Source organism: Phascolarctos cinereus, unplaced genomic scaffold (assembly GCF_003287225.1).
Source record: "Phascolarctos cinereus isolate Bilbo 61053 unplaced genomic scaffold, phaCin_HiC Scaffold_5;HRSCAF=322, whole genome shotgun sequence".
Taxonomy (NCBI): Eukaryota; Metazoa; Chordata; class Mammalia; order Diprotodontia; family Phascolarctidae; genus Phascolarctos; species Phascolarctos cinereus.
This window is the reverse complement of record NW_027555958.1, coordinates 50,146,069-50,163,087: the sequence shown is the minus strand read 5'-3', so window position 1 is coordinate 50,163,087 and position 17,019 is coordinate 50,146,069. Positions and strand designations below refer to the sequence as shown.

At 41.6% G+C, this 17,019-nt stretch overlaps 1 protein-coding gene across 7 annotated transcripts in view; it reads right to left on the bottom strand.

The window, feature by feature from the left end:
• VTCN1 (V-set domain containing T cell activation inhibitor 1) overlaps positions 1 to 17,019 on the bottom strand; it is a 90,812-nt gene that overhangs the window by 7,026 nt on the left and 66,767 nt on the right. For all 7 annotated transcript variants that reach the window (XM_021002842.2, XM_021002833.2, XM_021002876.2 and 4 more), the window contains 3 exons: positions 4,541 to 4,888; positions 2,143 to 2,421; positions 404 to 573 (listed from right to left, as the gene is read on the bottom strand). In XM_021002842.2, the coding sequence (XP_020858501.1) occupies positions 449 to 573; positions 2,143 to 2,421; positions 4,541 to 4,888 (752 nt within the window). In that variant the 3' untranslated portion in view covers positions 404 to 448. The remainder of the gene's footprint in view (positions 1 to 403; positions 574 to 2,142; positions 2,422 to 4,540; positions 4,889 to 17,019) is intronic.

Below are 17,019 nucleotides of genomic sequence, written 5' to 3'. Positions count from 1 at the left end.
TCTAAACCCATGAGCATAGGGTCTTCAAAAAATCATCGATACCTTTTTTGTGTATCACTTTCACTTCTGGATAGTTTGCTACTCAGAAAGCCATCCCTTCTAACAAAGATTGTAAAAGGAAAAAGAAAAGAACGTTCAGAAAAACTAACCAACATGTCTGACAGTATATGCAGCATTCTTCCACCATAGTCCTCCCACTTCTGCAAAAGAGGGGGTGGTGCATTTGGAGTATGGAGTCTTAGAAGCGAACACTATTATCCCGTAAAGTATGTGAATAAATAGAGCCCTGAGTCATGAATTTGCTTAATTGTTCTCTGAGACCAACAACTGTGAGCAAAGCTTCCGGAAAGTACATTCATGCACGTACACATGGTCTCCCAAGCCATTCTCCTGGTCATCTTACCTATTCTGTCAGTGATTCTGTATGTTTCTGTATGTCCCGGAGAACCTAAAAGAGCATCAGGTGAGGGGTGAGGGGCAGAAGTACCCAAGCAAGGGCACAGAGAGATGAGCCTAGCAGGGTAGCTTCAGAGTTCAGCAGCTGTAGGTGGCCCCTTTTTTTGATCTCAGAGTCTGCAGAGGGAGGAAAAAACATACCATTGAGGGCAAACTGGATGCTTTTTTCTTCACATGGTTCATTAGCAAACAGCAAACATTGAAACAATAGAAATCATTTTTAACAAGAGCCATTTTTCAGACCACTATTTAGCTTATAGTTGGCTTAAGAGCAGAGCTTTCTTCAAAGGAAGTTCCATTCTTGGGCCCATTCCCATGATCACTCAATCAAATGAGAAGCTTTGCCAATAGAATAATATTACACATTGCCTAATAATAGAATAGACTTCCGCAGTTCATTTTCTCAGTAAACACATTCTTGGCAAATCCCTGTGTGCACACAACACTTTTCTTGCATGGTGTTCAGCTGTTTACAGATTTTATAACATTAACCCTCCCAACACTCTTATAAAATGCTTAGGTGGAAAATGCCATCCTTTTTTATAGTTGAGAAAGTCATAAGAAATAGATTGGCTTACCAGAGGTCACCCAAGTTAGCAATAGCAAGAAATAGACCATAACACATAGGTTCTACTGCCTCATTCATTCATTCATTCATTCATTCGTTCATTCATTCAGTATATATTTATTGAGTGCCTACTATATGCACAGCGAGGAAGTGGTCTGTGAAAATTAATAACTTCTGTGCTGTTCTGTGCCAAATGCTTTCTTTGGGTCCTTGGACCACAGGTCTGATTCCCCTGTTGAAACTGACCCCCTGTGGGCAGCCAGAGGACCAAGTCTGTGAATGAAATGAAAGTCTAGCATCCATGGCTCATGCAATTCTTTCCCTTTATATGCCAAAGGACGTTCCTTGTGACATAAGGGGAAAAGTCATTCAGTGGGAGCTGGACCCAAACTCATTCACCAACTCCTTTTTCAAGGGCTTCAAAATCAAGGCACCAAAAACAATGTTGGTTGATCATGATATGATAGACTGAGTAAATAACAGTTGAATTTTCTGAGTTAAATTTTCCTGGCTACTTAGAGATCAATTTGATTCCACCACAGCTCTGATATTAAATCCAGGGTGTCCTAGTCCGTCTAGAGAAGCATCTTGAAAGACTAGCCCAACCACAAGCTGTATTCTGAAAGAACCCAGGGAGAGCAGGGTGCTTCTGGGGACTGTTTAGGTCTGCGTCTGCCCAACCTGGGAGGCCAGGTAGGTGCAGAGCTCTCAAGCAGTACTGCTAAGCTACTCTAATGTGGCTATAAACTACTGGATGTGTTCATAATCTTTCAGATATTAGAGGGCAGGCTAGATCTAAGAGCCACATCAGAGGAAATTGCATTCCCACAGTGTAGTCGAAACCCATCAGCTCCCAAGCAGAACGAAGTCAGCCTTTCTGAGCAGCTGCTTCAGGGAAATATCTGTTTCTGTGATTCTCTTAGTGTTGGCCTTGCTTTGAATTGTTAGAAAACTGTCTTTGATGGTGGCAGAGATTACAGAAGGACATCCTTTAACTCTGAGGTGACCCATAAATAGCTATTGAATCCAATCAAGTTGAATTTCAATCTACCATCAATTCTCTAAACCATCCGGAGTTCTTTCAATTCCATGCAAAGAGCAGATGTGGAAGGACCCACCTGTCACTTTGATGTCCCCCGTGGCTTTGGCGATGTCGTTCTCAATCATGCAGGAGTATGTGTTGTTGACAGTGACATTGTAGAGCACAGACACCACCTTCATGGTCACATTCTCAGCATTCAGCTCAAAGCTGGTGTTGGAAACTTCAGAAAAGTTGGCTCCCTGGTCAACCTGAGAGGCCCAGGCCACAGTGGGTTGTGGGAACCATCGGGGAGCCTCACAGCGCAGACTCTCAGAACTGGCATTGTAGTCCACATTCACATCTGGGATGCTGAAGGCTGACATGTAGGAGGGCATAGGTCAGTACTAAAGGCACAAGTCTTTGGTTTCAGGGTAAAATTTCAAAAGTGAAAACATTGATTGGCTTATATTCATTTGTAGTTTATTTAGGGGAGTGACATGATCAGACCTGTGCTTTAGGAAAATCACTTTTGCATTGAGTGAAGAGGACGGATGGAAAAGTGAGGGACTTGAGAGAGGGAGAACACTTAGGGGTCTATTGCAGGAGTCTTGAGGACCCCACCAGCCAATGAAACTATGGCCCTTTCACCTATCCCTAGCCCTGGGCATCAGGCTGCCCCATGGTCCTGAGTGCAGGTCTGGTTGCTCATAGAAGCCCGCTAGAAGTAGAGTACAATTTAGTTTTATTTTTTAAAAAAGTATTGTGGGGACAGCTAGGTGGCTCAGTGGACAGAGCACCGTCCGTGAAGTCAGGAGTACCTGAGTTCAAATTTGGCCTCAGACCAAATACTTGACACTTACTAGCTGTGTGACCGTGGGCAAGTCACTTAACCCCAATTGCCTAAAAAAAAAAGTATTGTGTCTGCTATGTGCAAGGTACTTTGCTAAAAGCTGGAGATGTTAATATAGTTTGACCTAGACCCCACTCTCAAGAGACAGTTCCATGGGGATGGGCAAATATACAACTGCCTTGTAAGAAAAGAAAATGAAAGTGCTCAAAGAAAATTGAAAAGAGAGAGAGAGAGAGAGAGAGAGAGAGAGAGAGAGAGAGAGAGAGAGAGACAGAGACAGAGAGACAGAGAGAGACAGAGATTACTTTCACCTGAAGGGGTCAAAGAAGACTTTATGGAGATGTCATCTGATTTGGGCCTTGAAGGAAAGAGGAGACATTAGCAAGTAGAGTTGTTGAGCAGAGAGCCTATTCCAAGCAGAGATGATGATATAAACCAGGATGCGTAGATAGAAGACAGCAGTATAAAGAGCTGCATCAGAGAGTACTGGAAGAGGAGGAGTACAAGCTGAGACTGCTTGAATAGGTTGAAACCCGATCAGAAAGCCTTGAATTCTGGGATTAGGAGTTTGTACTTTATTTGGTAGGCGATGGGGAAACAGAAAGGTTTTGGTTGATAGTTATAGCAGTGCATTAGTGATGTGACTTAGTGACTTGGAGAATGGCTTGAAGTGATAGACTGAAGACAAGAGAATTGGTTTGAAGACTGTTATGATGTTTTAGGAGAGAAGAGAGGAAGGAAGGTATGAATGAGGGTGAGGGCATTGGCAGTGGCTAGGGAAGGATAGCTACAGGCAGAACTGTGGAAGCATTTGACTCAAGGTCACATAGGAAAGGCTGTAAAGTTTCCAACACATTCTCCACGTAATAACACTTTGGATAATAGGTATTTTGAGTATTCTTAGCCCATTTTATGGATTAGGAAGCTGAGGTTTAGAAAAGTGAAGGCATTTACCCAAGATCAGACAACTCATCATTGTTAGACTAGTCAGCACTAGAACCCAGGCCTTCTGATTCCAAGACAGTGCACTTCACACTGTACACGGATGCTGGCTTTGGGCTCCTTTCTTCCATTTACCCCAACATAATAGACTTGAGGGGCAGCTAGGTGGTGCAGTGGATAGAGCCCTAAAGTCAGGAGGACCCGAGTTCAAATCCGGCCTCAGACCAAACACTTGACACTTACTAGCTGTGGGACCCTGGGCAAGTCACTTAACCCCAATTGCCTAAAAATAATAATAGACTTGAACAGGCTCAGGACAGGGATTGGCCTGTCATGTTGTTGGTGTAGAGAACTCCCAGTTGAGGAAACTTCCTCTATCAATGCAGGAGGCACCTTGTCTGCAACTCAAGAGTTTTAGAGAGTTGTCTAAAGCCCTGGGAGATTGTGACAGCCATTTTGGGTCAGAGGTGTAGCATGGACCCAGGTCTTTCTCCTGGCTTCAAGGCTGGCTGGCTGTCCACTACACCACACTGCCTGTCTTATAGACCGATATAGGAGCATGTACATGCTTAATAAATGCATGTTGAATTGAATTTTAAAGACATTTAAAATGCTTCTTTTTTGCTTTTAATGAGCAATCCCTGCTATGTACCAACATGAGTTTGGAGGGTACTTCCTTTCCCTTTTTCTAGATATGACTCACCTCCAGTTTTGTATTCCAGTTTGGCATTTCCCTTGCCCTTCGAGGTGATGATGTAGCATTTGTAGGTGCCAGCATCTGTTAACTGAACATTTTTAAGCTTTAGAGAAGCATTGCCAACTATCACTTGATCTGCAAACACTGCTGTGCGGCCCTTAAACCTGTCATCTTGATGGGACAGATCATCCTTGCCCTCTTTGAACTCATGGACCATGCCCATGACGCCTTCCTTTAGCCACTGTATCACGATGTCACTGAGCTTGATGTCAGGTTCAAAAGTGCAGCTCAGGATCCCATCCTCACCAATGTTCCCGGCTGAGGTCAGAGTAGTGACGGTGATGGAGTGTCTCCCTAAAAGTCAAGAAGAGTTTAGGACTGGAGGGAGGGTTTGACATGCACCAACAGTGTGCGCCTTTTAAGGGGAGTCCAAGAAGGGTCATCAGAAATGTAACTAACGGGGCAGCTAGGTGGTGCAGTGGACAGAGCACTGGCCCTGAATTCAGGAGGAACTGAGTTCAAATGCAGCCTCAGACACATAACACTTACTAGCTGTGTGACCCTGGGCAAGTCACTTAACCACATTGCCTAGCCAAAAAAAAAAAAGAAGAAATGTAACTAACCCCCAGGAAGGGACTGACAGAGAATGAAGGGCTGTGGACCTAAAAAGACAGAATAGGAAGAAAATACATCTGGAGCTATTCATCTCAGTTCCAAAAGTAGACTCTGTGCATTGGATAGCCTAAGGCAGAGGTGTCAAATTCAGGTAGCCCGGCACAAGCAGCCCCCTGGAAAAACTCCCAAGTGCCCAGACCCAGAGTAAATAGAATTGGGAAGTGTTTTAACAAAATAAGTAAAAATATAGTACAATACAGATAACACTAAATTTGTGGTTTTCCAAGTCAGTGTACTGCCAGCAGGATCTGTTTCTATTTGAGTTTGACACTACTGGCCTGGGGGACTTAGGAAGCAATTTTATAGTTAACCAGAAGTGATACAAAAATGAAACCATATGAAAGATCAGTGTCAACAATGGTTATTCCAGAGGGGGGTAAATGGCTAAGAGACCTCTGGCATCTAGATAGGATGACATGACAGCATTACAAAAGACATTAAGGACAAAGTCATCCTTTTCTTTTCAATCATATTGTTTTTTCAATGCCCTTTTGAGATGGTACCATAGTCAACATTCAGATTCTGTTCAACTTAGATAAGAAAGGAAGCACCAGGAGATTGTCGATAGTAATAATGGCAGCAGCTGGTGTGCTGTTTGTCATTAATGTCCTTTTGTAACAATGTCATGTCATCCTCTGTAGATCCTAGAGGTCTCTTGCCATTCACGCCCCTCTGGAATAACCATTGTTGACATTTATCTTTCATATGGTTTCATCTTTTTTTTTTTTTTTAGTCTGGTTAACTATAAAATTGCTTCTTAAGTTTCCTGGGCCAGTGGTGTTAAGCTCAAACAGCACAACCCCCTTATGAGGTAGGTAGCATAAGAATTATTATCCCCATTTTACTGATGAACCAACTGATATTTCCCATAGCCACAGGATCATATATTTAGAGCTAGGAGAAACTTCAGAGGCCACCGAGTTGGACTGCCATCATTTTATGGGTATGGAGTGCTTGAGTGACTTTTAGAAGTCAAGGCATAGCTAGCTCATCAGAGGTGAGACTTGAACCCAGGTCTTGCAGACTCCTAGTCTAATCCCCTGTCCATTACACCAAGCCACTAAATCAGGGGTTCTTCTCACTTGAAGTGCTCTGGTATTTTTACTGCACCACAAACTTAAAAGGAAAATCTGTGACTATATCTTGGTCATAGTAAGCATTCAATAAATGATTGATTCGTCAGTCAATCTTGTCTCTGAGGTACATGAATGATAAAGATGTGGATGATACAAGTCAAGGATTATCCTGAAGAACAGTATGAAATTCATAGGGTCATACATTTGGAATTGGAAAAGACTACCTTAGAGGCTATGTAGTCCAACCTTTTTATTTTATAGATGAGGAAACTGAGGCTTGGAAAGGATGAGTGACCATGGTCGCAAAGGGGGGGGTCAATGTCAGAGGGGGGATTTGAAGTCCTATCTTCCTAACTTCCTCATTCAAGTTCAACACTTTCTCCACTATTCCCACCCTGTCTCTGTCAGTTCTGTGTGATAGATTCCAGATGGGGAAGCAGTTTGCAATAGATGGTGATAATAACAATTCATGGATGATTGTTAGGGCTACCAAGGACAGAAAGTGGAAATGGATGGGGGAGGAGAGGTGATGGATGCAGTGTAATGACATTTATCTTTCATATGGTTTCATCTTTTTTTTTTTTAGTCTGGTTAACCATAAAATTTCTTCTTAAGTTGGAGTCAAAGGACTTTTGAGACAAAATAGCCCCTGCTATTTATTACCTACTTGATTCTTAGTGGGTCACTTCTCTGGACTTAATTTTCCTTCTGTTAAAAGTAGAATTAGCACAAAATGATTTTTTAAAATCCCTTTCAGCCCCAAATGTCATTGTGACTCCTCCCCCCACCCAAGGTCAAGTGAGAGAAGAGGAACACTTGATATTAGGGACCCATGAGAATTCTTAGGATGGTTTGGATTTGGGGAGTGTTCCAGGGTAGTGGCAATGGGGAGTGGAAAGAAAGGAGCAGATACAAAAGAGGTTGTGAAAGTAGAATGAATGGAAATTGGCAGTTGAGCAGATGTATAGGATGAGAGAGAAGGGAGAGCCAAAATAATTACAAGGTTTCAAGCCCGGATGACTGGGAGGTGATGATTCTATCACCAGAAATGAGAAAATTTGGAGGAAGGATAGTTTTAGGTGGAAAGATGAGTTTAGCTTGGACCTTTTGAGTTTGAAGTCCCAGAAGTATATCCAGGTGGAAGAGAATACCAAGGAGTTGGAAATACCAGAGCTCAGGTGAGAGGTCAGGGATGATAATTGCAGTCGTGGGAACATGTGAAAATACCCATGGTCTTAAGTAACACCCGTATTTAGGAGGTGAAAAGAGGACTGAACCAATAATGGTAGGAAAACTAAGAAAGGAAATCCATTCAAACCCAGGGAGGAGAAAGTATTCAAGAGAAGGAGGGTGGTCAGTAGTGTTGATTACTACGGAGAGGTAAAGGACAATGAGAAGGCAGACCAGCTGATTTATCATTGATGAATGAATGACCTGTTAATAGAATATGTTCAGTAGCGTGCTAGGTTCAAAAAGTAAACCAAAAGGGTTGAAAAGTCAGTGGGTAGTGGGAAAGTGAAGGCATCAAGAGGAGACAATGTTTCTAAGAGTATAGAAGTGAAAAACAGGTGAGATATATGATGATACCTTAAAGGATGGCAGCTTTTCGTGAAGGCTATGTATGCGTGCATGTGTGTTCAAAGAATAAGGCAAATCTGTCCACGAAGGACCCAACAGATAGGGAGAATGTTGTTGTTGTTGTTGTTGTTAATCCTTCATTTTTGAAGAGGATCAATGACATCACAATGGGATGGGTGTAAATTGGATTTAAGTGAGACAGAGTTGCGTAAAGTTGTCAGCCTCACTCTCTCTTCCAGAATCATTGAAGTCCAGTGGCAAGACAAAAGTCAGGACAGCTAGCAATGGCCCGGGTTGCAGTGGATGACCTTGGTGTCTTCAGTGGCTGACCAAGCTCTGAGCCCTTCACATCACCTGCTTCGGCACCTTTCATGGCTGCTGAAACAAATTGTTCTTGCCCAGCCAGTCCTCCAGGGGAAATCTTCACATGCTTGAGGGAGACATCCCCCAACTCACCAGTGGGTGTGAAGCTTATCTGTTACTGTCAGCCTGGTTTAGCTGATCAGGCAAGAAGGCTTTACTGGGGTGTGGCCCGTATGCATGCTACAGCTTCCTGGATCAGTAAGAGTAGTGTGTGATGAAAGGAAACACTGAAGCCAGATAGTTGAGGACTTTGAAGGCTCTACTCAAAAGTATGGCCTTCATTCATTAGACATTGTGGAGGGGGAATCGGGGTGGAAATGAAAGGATCTGAGTTGTGCATTATGAAGATTTTGTTATGAAAGGAAAAACTAACATAGCTTACTTCAGTAGTGTACGGAGGAAGGAGCAGATTTGAAATGGGGAATGTTTGAGTCTCAGGCCTGGCGCTGAATGTATGTGATCTTGCCTAAGCTTCTCAGGGCCTTGGTTTCCTCATCTGTCAAATGAGGGTATGAGGCTGGGTGACCTTGAGGATCCCATTCAGTCCTAAAGCTGTGATGTTCTAAGCAGTGTTAGTTTGTGGTAATGAATGGTCATTTGCATAGAGGCAAGATTTGTCAAGGAAGGTTATAGTTTCTGGCCACATTCTCTAAAGCAAGAACAACTGAGAGGTGTTAATAAGGGATATTTGCATAAACAACAACTACTTCTACAACTATGAAAACTAAAGGAAAAGTCACTGAGCTCAATTAAAATAAAAAAAGTTTCTTACACAGTTCTGGGCCGGCTGCCATGGCTCTAAGTGCTGGACACACGCAAGTGAATAATGTAATAGTCTAAATTCATGCAGGCTGTTGTTTAATAGAGGGGATAAGAAATGACAATAACTAGAGCTGATAGGAATCTTCGTAGTCATCCAGACTTTCATTTTACAAAGGAATAAACCAAGGCCACAAGAGGTGACCCAGGAAGTATCAGTGATATAGCAAGAATTTGAACCCAGATCTTCTGATTCTGAATCCAATGGTCTTTCCACTATACCATGGGTCATATGTCCTCCTTTGCTTTTGTGAACTTTTTTTTTTAAATCAAATGAGATAATATTTGCAAAGTGTTTAGCACAGAGGGAGAGCCAAGATGGCAGAGTGAAAGCAGTGACTTGCTTGAGCTCTCCCCCAAACCCTTCAAATACCAGTAAAAAAATGGCTCTAAACAAATTCTAAAGCAGCAGAACCCACAAAAAGACAGAGTGAAGCAAATTTCCAGCCCAAGACAGCCTGGATGGTTGACCAGAAAGGTATATCGTGCAGGGCTTGTAGAGGAGCACAGTGTGGCGTGGGTGCGCAGGCCACAGCAAACCTAGAGCAGGCCTCAGAGGACTGAATCGCAGGCAGCTATGGTGGATTCCAGACTTCCCAACCCAAGAATGCCAAAGACAACTTAGAAGGTCAGTGGGAAAAGTCTGTTTCTGTGGTGAGAGAGGAGCTAGGTCTCAGAGCCAGTTCCAGAGCATAGAGCGTGGGCGCCAGGGCGGTGGCTGTGTCCTGAGCTGCTGGTCTACAGACTGAGGGGGAATAGAGTGGCTGATCAGAGGGGGATTGCAGGGATCTTTTTGCCAGTGCTGAGGCAGGAATCTCTTGCTTTGCCCATGCTTGGATCTGGGTCACAGTTCTGGGTGGCGATCTTGGGGCGAGGAGGAATGCTGGTGTGGTGGAGCTTGTGTGGTGTGGAGAGAAACCCTCCTCACAGTTCAAGACAGAAAAGACTGCTTGTGGTCACTCATAGACCAGGAAAGGAGTAAACACCTCACCCCTTATCATACCACTTTGGAAGAACTGAAAATTTACAGGTCCCTAGAAGTATCTCTGAAAACAGCTGTACAAACCCCTGAAGCTTGGGACAATACATTCTCCACATTGGAAGCAGACTCTTACTTTAACAAAGAGTTTAAAACTCAAGTAATTAGCTGGGATCATGAGCAAGCAGCGCAAAAAGAGTCAGACTAAATTATCTTACTTTGTTGACAAAGAAGATTAAAACATACAACTAGAAGAAGACAACAAAGTCAAAGCTCCTACATCTAAAGCCTCCAAGAAAAATATGAATCAATTCCAGGCCTTGTAAGAGCTCAAAAGGGATTTTGAGAAGCAAGTAAGAGAAGTAGAGGAAAAACTGGGAAGAGAAATGAGAGTGATGCAAGAAAATCATGAAGAACAAGTCAACAGCTTGCTAAAGGAGACCCAAAAAAATACTGAAGAAAATAACACCTTAAAAAATAGCCTAACCCAAATGGCAAAAGAGGCCCAAAAAGCCAATGAGGAAGAGAATGTTCTAAAGAGAAAAATTGGACAAGTGGAAAAGGAAGTCCAAAAGATTACTGAAGAAAATACTTCCTTAAAAATTAGAAGAGAGCAGTTGGAAGCTAGTGACTTAATGAGAAATCAAGGTACAAATCCAAAAGAATGAAAAATTAGAAAACAATGTGAAATATCTCATTGGAAAAACAACTGACCTGGAAAGTAGGTCCAGGAGAGAGAATTTAAAAAAAATTGGACTATCTGAAAGCCATGATCAAAAAAAGAGCCTAGACGTCATCTTTCAAGAAATTATCAAGGAAAACTGCCCTGATATAGTAGAACCAGAGGGCAAAATAGAAATTGAAAGAATCCATCCTCCTGAAAGATCTCCTCCTGAAAGAGCCAATACAGCTAAAATTAGAAGGAAAGCAGGAAACTGGGGGAAATTTTATAGCAAGTTTCTCTGATAAAGGCTTCATTTTTCAAATATATAGGGAACTCAGCCAAATTTGTAAAAATAAGAGCCATTTTCCAATTGATAAAATGGTCAAAGGATATGAATAAGCAGTTTTCAGAAGAAATCAAAGCTATCAGTAGTCACACAAAAAATACTCTACATCACTATTGATTAGAGAAATGCAAATTAAAACAGTTCTGAGGTTTTACCTCATACCTATCATATTGATTAACATGATAGAAAAGGAAAATGATAAACACTGTGGAAAAATAGGTATACTAATGTACTATTGGTAGAGTTGTAAACTGGTCCAACCATTCTGAAGAACAATTTGGAACTATACCCAAAGAACTATAAAACTGTGATATAGATATAGACCAATGTTTCACACAGTATATCAAGAAAAGGTCAAAATGGGACCTAGCAGTACCACTACTCTGAATTCTGAGGCCAAATACAAAGCAACTTGGAGTAAAAGCATAGTCTTCATATGGTCCAGAAGTTGGCCATGTACTGCCATAGTATGTGAAAAAGGCAAAAGGACAGTCCACAATGAAATCTCATCTCTCACCACCTGAATGAACTTGGATAATTTCTTCATCTGTAAAATGGGGATTATAAGGTTGTGGGTGATACCACATGGTGGGTGTGAAGATGCTGCAATATACCAGCAATGAAGCAGTGTAAAAATTTCATTCAGGAAATATTCAAGTAGAAGAATATGGATATGTAGTACAAGGGACAGCCCCTGTACTCCACTGGTACCTATACATTATTGAGAGACTTTGAGAAAGGTCCCCAGCGCATTAGAAACCCCATGAAGGAGTCGCAAGAAGGCATGACCAAGAGTTATACATTATGGAAATTATGGGTGGATTGTGATCTGCCCTGTTGAAGGGAATATCTAATCAATAACATCAAAGATCCATTCAGATATAAACATTATAGTTTTTATTATTATTATTGGCTTTCAGTTTTTTTATTTATTTTTTTATTATTGGCTTTCAGTAGCTTCTTCTGATAACATCTGAGACTATAGCTGAATGAAAGACAGTGCTGTAGTTAAGCAGCTTACTAAATTCCAAGGTGTTTTTACTTTTGTTTGAAAAAATTATGTTATTTTCTTATATACCAGGTTTTTAAAAAATTTACAAAGATATCTTTATCTTTTAAAGTAAATAGTTCTTCTGATTACCACCTGCTAGTATGGCAGGTTTTCTTCAAGGGTGGCTGTGATTAGCATCTTCCTTTGAGTACATTGAAGTTTTTGCTGAGAGATATCCTTGATAAATCTAGGTATAAAGAAAAAGAAAGAAAGAAAGAAAGAAAGAAAGAAAGAAAGAAAGAAAGAAAGAAAGAAAGAAAGAAAGAAAGAAAGAAAGAAAGAAAGAAAGAAAGAAAGAAAGAAGGAATTGTCATTTCCAAGTCTAACCTTGGACTAGCAGCAGTGTATTATGAAGGTCTAGAATTGGATTCTTTGAATTCCTATTGCTGTCATATTAACATTAATATGCTGTCATAATAATAAAGGAAGATGTCTCGGCATCATCTGGTGTGCATCAAGTTAGATAAGAAATCTGGCTAAAATTCAGAGAGGAGACAAGGTTTTAAAGATATTAATTCATAGATTTGGAGCTTGAAGGGTCCTTAAAGGCTGTTTAATCCTTTCCCTCTACTCCCCCCTCATTTTACTGAGCCTGCGGCACAGATGATTTCTCAAGGTCACATAGATGAATGACAGATGAGTCTTGAACCCAGGTTCTCTGACCATAAATTTTGTGCTTTTTCCAGTGTACCATAAGTTTTTTTAAGCACTGTCAAGATCAAAAGAGTGAAGGAAGCAAGATTCAGGAGAGAAAGCGATGGGCTAGGAAGTCGTGGAACCAAGCTGAATTTTGAACCAGTCATATGATATTGGCCAGATGAGTTTGCTTCTCTGGACCTCCATTTCCTCATCTGTAAATGAACGGACTGGACTAGATAATTTCTAATGTTCCTTCTAGTTCTGACATTATTCTATTCATTCTGTCCTGTCCTATCCTATTTATATAATGGAAGAAAGTCAGAGACTCCTAAAGTCTCAGACTGCAGGATGAAAAGGATGGAAAAATCCCAAGAGAAAGAAACAGTTCAAACAAGGCTAGTTTTCAAAATGGAAAAAAAAATCAAAGCATGTCAAGCTGGAATGAGAAAGGATTGAGACCCTTCCCCCTCCCAATAATAACAGTTTGGATTCTAGAATATATTGCAAGAGTCTGTGTTGGTCTCTGCTAAAGAGTGAGCAGAAGCAGATGGTGGTCCAAAGGGCAAGGAAAGCTCCATGGAAGGGAAGGGGAGGGTAAGGGCAATATTCTGGAAGTATTACCTAAATATTATTAGCATGACCTAAAAAGATCCTAGGTGGGATTAGAAACAATGGGTGGACTGTCTGATGTAGACCCGACTCCATGGGATCACAAATGACCAGCCATGGGACTAAAACCTTGGTGGGATTCAGTTCAATTCAGTAAATGTTTCTTAAGCACTTACCATGTGCAAGAAGACACTATGCTAAATGATATGGATACACAGATTTAAAAATGACATGGCTCTGACTTGAAGGAGTGGGAAGAATATGACATGTCCACAAATAAGTACAATACAAGCATGTACTAGGAACAAAGCAGCAATCCAGACAAAGTATTTTAGGAAAATGTGTGGAGGGAAAGAATAGTTTCAGCTGAGGGAGGGGCTGATTTGAATGAGTTATAACCTGGATATTTGAAGAGAAATGGACATGGAAAGCACTAAATTATTAATTCTGATACCTGGGTGACTGAGACAAAGTTATTCAATCTATCTGGACCTTAGTTCCTCATCTATAAAATGAAAGCATTAGGTTAGTTGACCTCTGAGGTCCCTTCCCCCTCACTCTATGATCCTATGTGGATCTCTGATCTCTAGAATGAATGAAAAAGACCTTTCTTTCAGGATCGACAAAATCCCTCTGAAGTCATTCTTACTACCTCTCTGCTGATGAGGAACAAAGACATTTATTTTCACTATGGGAAAAATGAGGGCACAGAAAGACTACATGGCCCAACCAGACAGAGCACAGGCTGTTGAAGTAAGGGAAGTGAGTTCTAACCTGAGCAGAACCTGAGCTGTGTGCCCTTGGCCAAGCATTCAGTTTCTCTTTTGCTCTGTTTCTTCGCTAGTCAAATAGCAATAATATCTCATGTTCTTCTAAACCCAGAGGGCCATTGTCCTAATCAAATAAGATAACAAATGTAAAAGTACTTTGCATATGTTAAAAGCATTTGATGACCCACTGGTCAATGCCTGCTGGGCATTATTCAATCCTGAGGGAGATTTCTAGCCAGCAGGAGCTCAAATGTCCTGCCTTTCTGTTTAAGAGCCTAGAATAGGAGAAGAGACCTTCAGAGGTAGAAGGGGTCTCCTATATCATCTCATCTATTCTCCTTTTATTGTTGAGGAACCTAAGGGCCAGAGCAATGAAATGATTTGTCCAGAACCACACAAAATATTAGCAGGGGTAGGATTTGAATCCAAGTTTCCTGAGTCCTGGTATGCTTTCTAGTATATCGTTATCTCATAGTTAGGGATTAATAAATACACAACAAACTCAATTTTAAAAAAGTGAAAGCTAAGACAAAACTATTTCAAGGTCAACAAATCATGCATTGATGAATGAATGTTCACCTAATGTAAACTTGAAAAGCTGAGAACACCATGTAAATTACTACCCCCTGATTACCATGGGTAGCTTGTCCTTCTCTGCTCATTTCACCCATCATTGACATCTCATTTAGAGGTGTAGAGCAAGGGAAGGAGAAGGTGAAGTTCAATTCACAACTTGAACTTACCTACGGTGAACCTCAGAGTTTAAAGGGGGAACCCAAGAGGTCAGCAAGTCTGAACAAGAGGCCCTTCTGTCACAAGATTCTTCCATCATTCTTCAGATGCATGAAAAACCCTTCTGAATTATTTGGGCAGTTTTATATACTGCTGAGAACAGCAAGAAAAATCCTTGCTGGTATTCAATGTTTCCATAATATGGTCCTTGCATTGTTTTTTGCTGAACTGTACACGTTGCAAAATAATTTACACAAGTATTAGTAACAATTGTGAACAATTGGAGCTTCTCTGACAACTTCGAGAACAAATGCACTAAATCCAGGCCCCCAGAGATGCACTTGAGAGATTTTCTCCAGTTTGGTAGTCATTCATGGCACTGAATTAAAGCTGTCCCCAAACCAGAAAGAGCTGCCTTGATACATTTTACCTCCCCTAGGTTAAGACTAAATGATGACTGGCCAGAGATGTTAATCATCAAGAACTGACCACAGAGAACACTGTCCCAAAATATTCACTGTAAAAAATCACGAGGAAAATGGGGTGGTAGAAAGGGCAGTGATCTTAGAATGGAAAAGGCTAGGTTCAAACCTCAACTCTTGTTGCTTATTAGCTATGTCCTAATATGCGATTCATTTTATTTCCTGGAGCCCTGATCTTCTCATCTATAAGGCAGGAATAATAATACTTTCATGACCTACCTCACAGGGCTGTTTGTAAGGCTCAGAAGGCATGGTGCTTATATAAAGCACTCTATAATGTCATGAAAATGTAAGCTATCGTCATCATTATGGTGATTAAATCTAGGCCAGTTTCTGGTCCCAGTTCTGCCAAAGGTGACAATGGGAGTAGGAAACAGTTGGAGAGAAGGCCACCAAATTCAGACACTGAAGGAGCTGGTTGATGAGAGAGAAGAAAATGCCTATCCCCATCAATTCCCATTATAATAATGGAGCAAAGATTACTAAGAGAAAACATCTGTCAATTTGAGGGTAATGTGGCTATGCATAGCAGGAGTTTATAAAGAATCAGCCATGCTGGACGAAAGCAGATTGCTTTTTGGATAAAAATAGGCAATTAGTAGAGCTTATGAAAGGAGTGAAATGGTAATGATGTATCTCAATCTCAGTAATAGTGCTACTCACCAAATTAATTTAAATGGGTGGGCCTTGAGCCCACAGGTAGGAAACGAACTGAAACTTCTTAGAGCGGACATAATGATTGAAAACAGGCACCTGTGGTGAGCCCTAGGTTGTGTGGTGGGCTCGGCCCCATTTACTGTTTTCATTAATACTGTGGCAGATGGAATGAACATCAATGTTAATTAAGTCTGAAGATGTCAGAGTAGGAGGAATAGCAAAAACAAATATTGAGCTTGCAAGGATGCCTACCTCAGTGTTTGCACATGGTAGGAACTCGATACAGATTTGTTCAATTGATTAGGATTCTTTGCTAAGTGTTAGAGTGGTCCCTGCCCAACACCCTTGTTTAGGCCCGTCTCTTGCCTGGACTATTACATTGGTCTCCTTGCCTCCAGTCTGTCCTCCTATCTCATCAGAGAGGCTGTGGTGCAATAGAGTCCTGGGTTCAAATGCTACCTCTGATACTTTGTACCTGGGGGGCCATAGGCCAGTCACAGGGTCTCTGACCTTCGATTTCGTCATCTGGAAAATGAAACGCCGAGTCAGGTGGCCTCTGAGGTCCTTTCTAGCTCTACATCAATGAACCTATGATCAGCTGCCAAGTGAACTACCCAAGTACAGGCCTGACCCTCCTGCTGCCCTCCACAGGAAGACTTCTGCTGCTGCTGCTGCTGGTTCGAGGACACATTACACATTCCTTTGTAACCTGGCTTCACATTGCTCATTGCTCTACCACGGTTCCCAGCCAATTGGGCTTACTTGAAGTTCCCAAGTCCAGGATGCTGGATTTCTCCTCTCTGGGCCTGCTGCAAAGTTTGGTGGCCCGAGGATCAAAAAGAAGGCTGGAAACCTCTTCAGAAGTCCCAGCAGCTGAGCTCTTGAGAAAATGTTCCCTACATCAAGTTTTGCCAGTTTAGTGCAGAATATTTACAGTGTTACAGTGACCTCATTATTCATGGGCTCAGATGAGGAAAGGGAGGGGAACTTAAGGCTTCCTGGCATTTGGGAAATTGCAGAGTGCTTCTGGTGCTCCCAAACACTT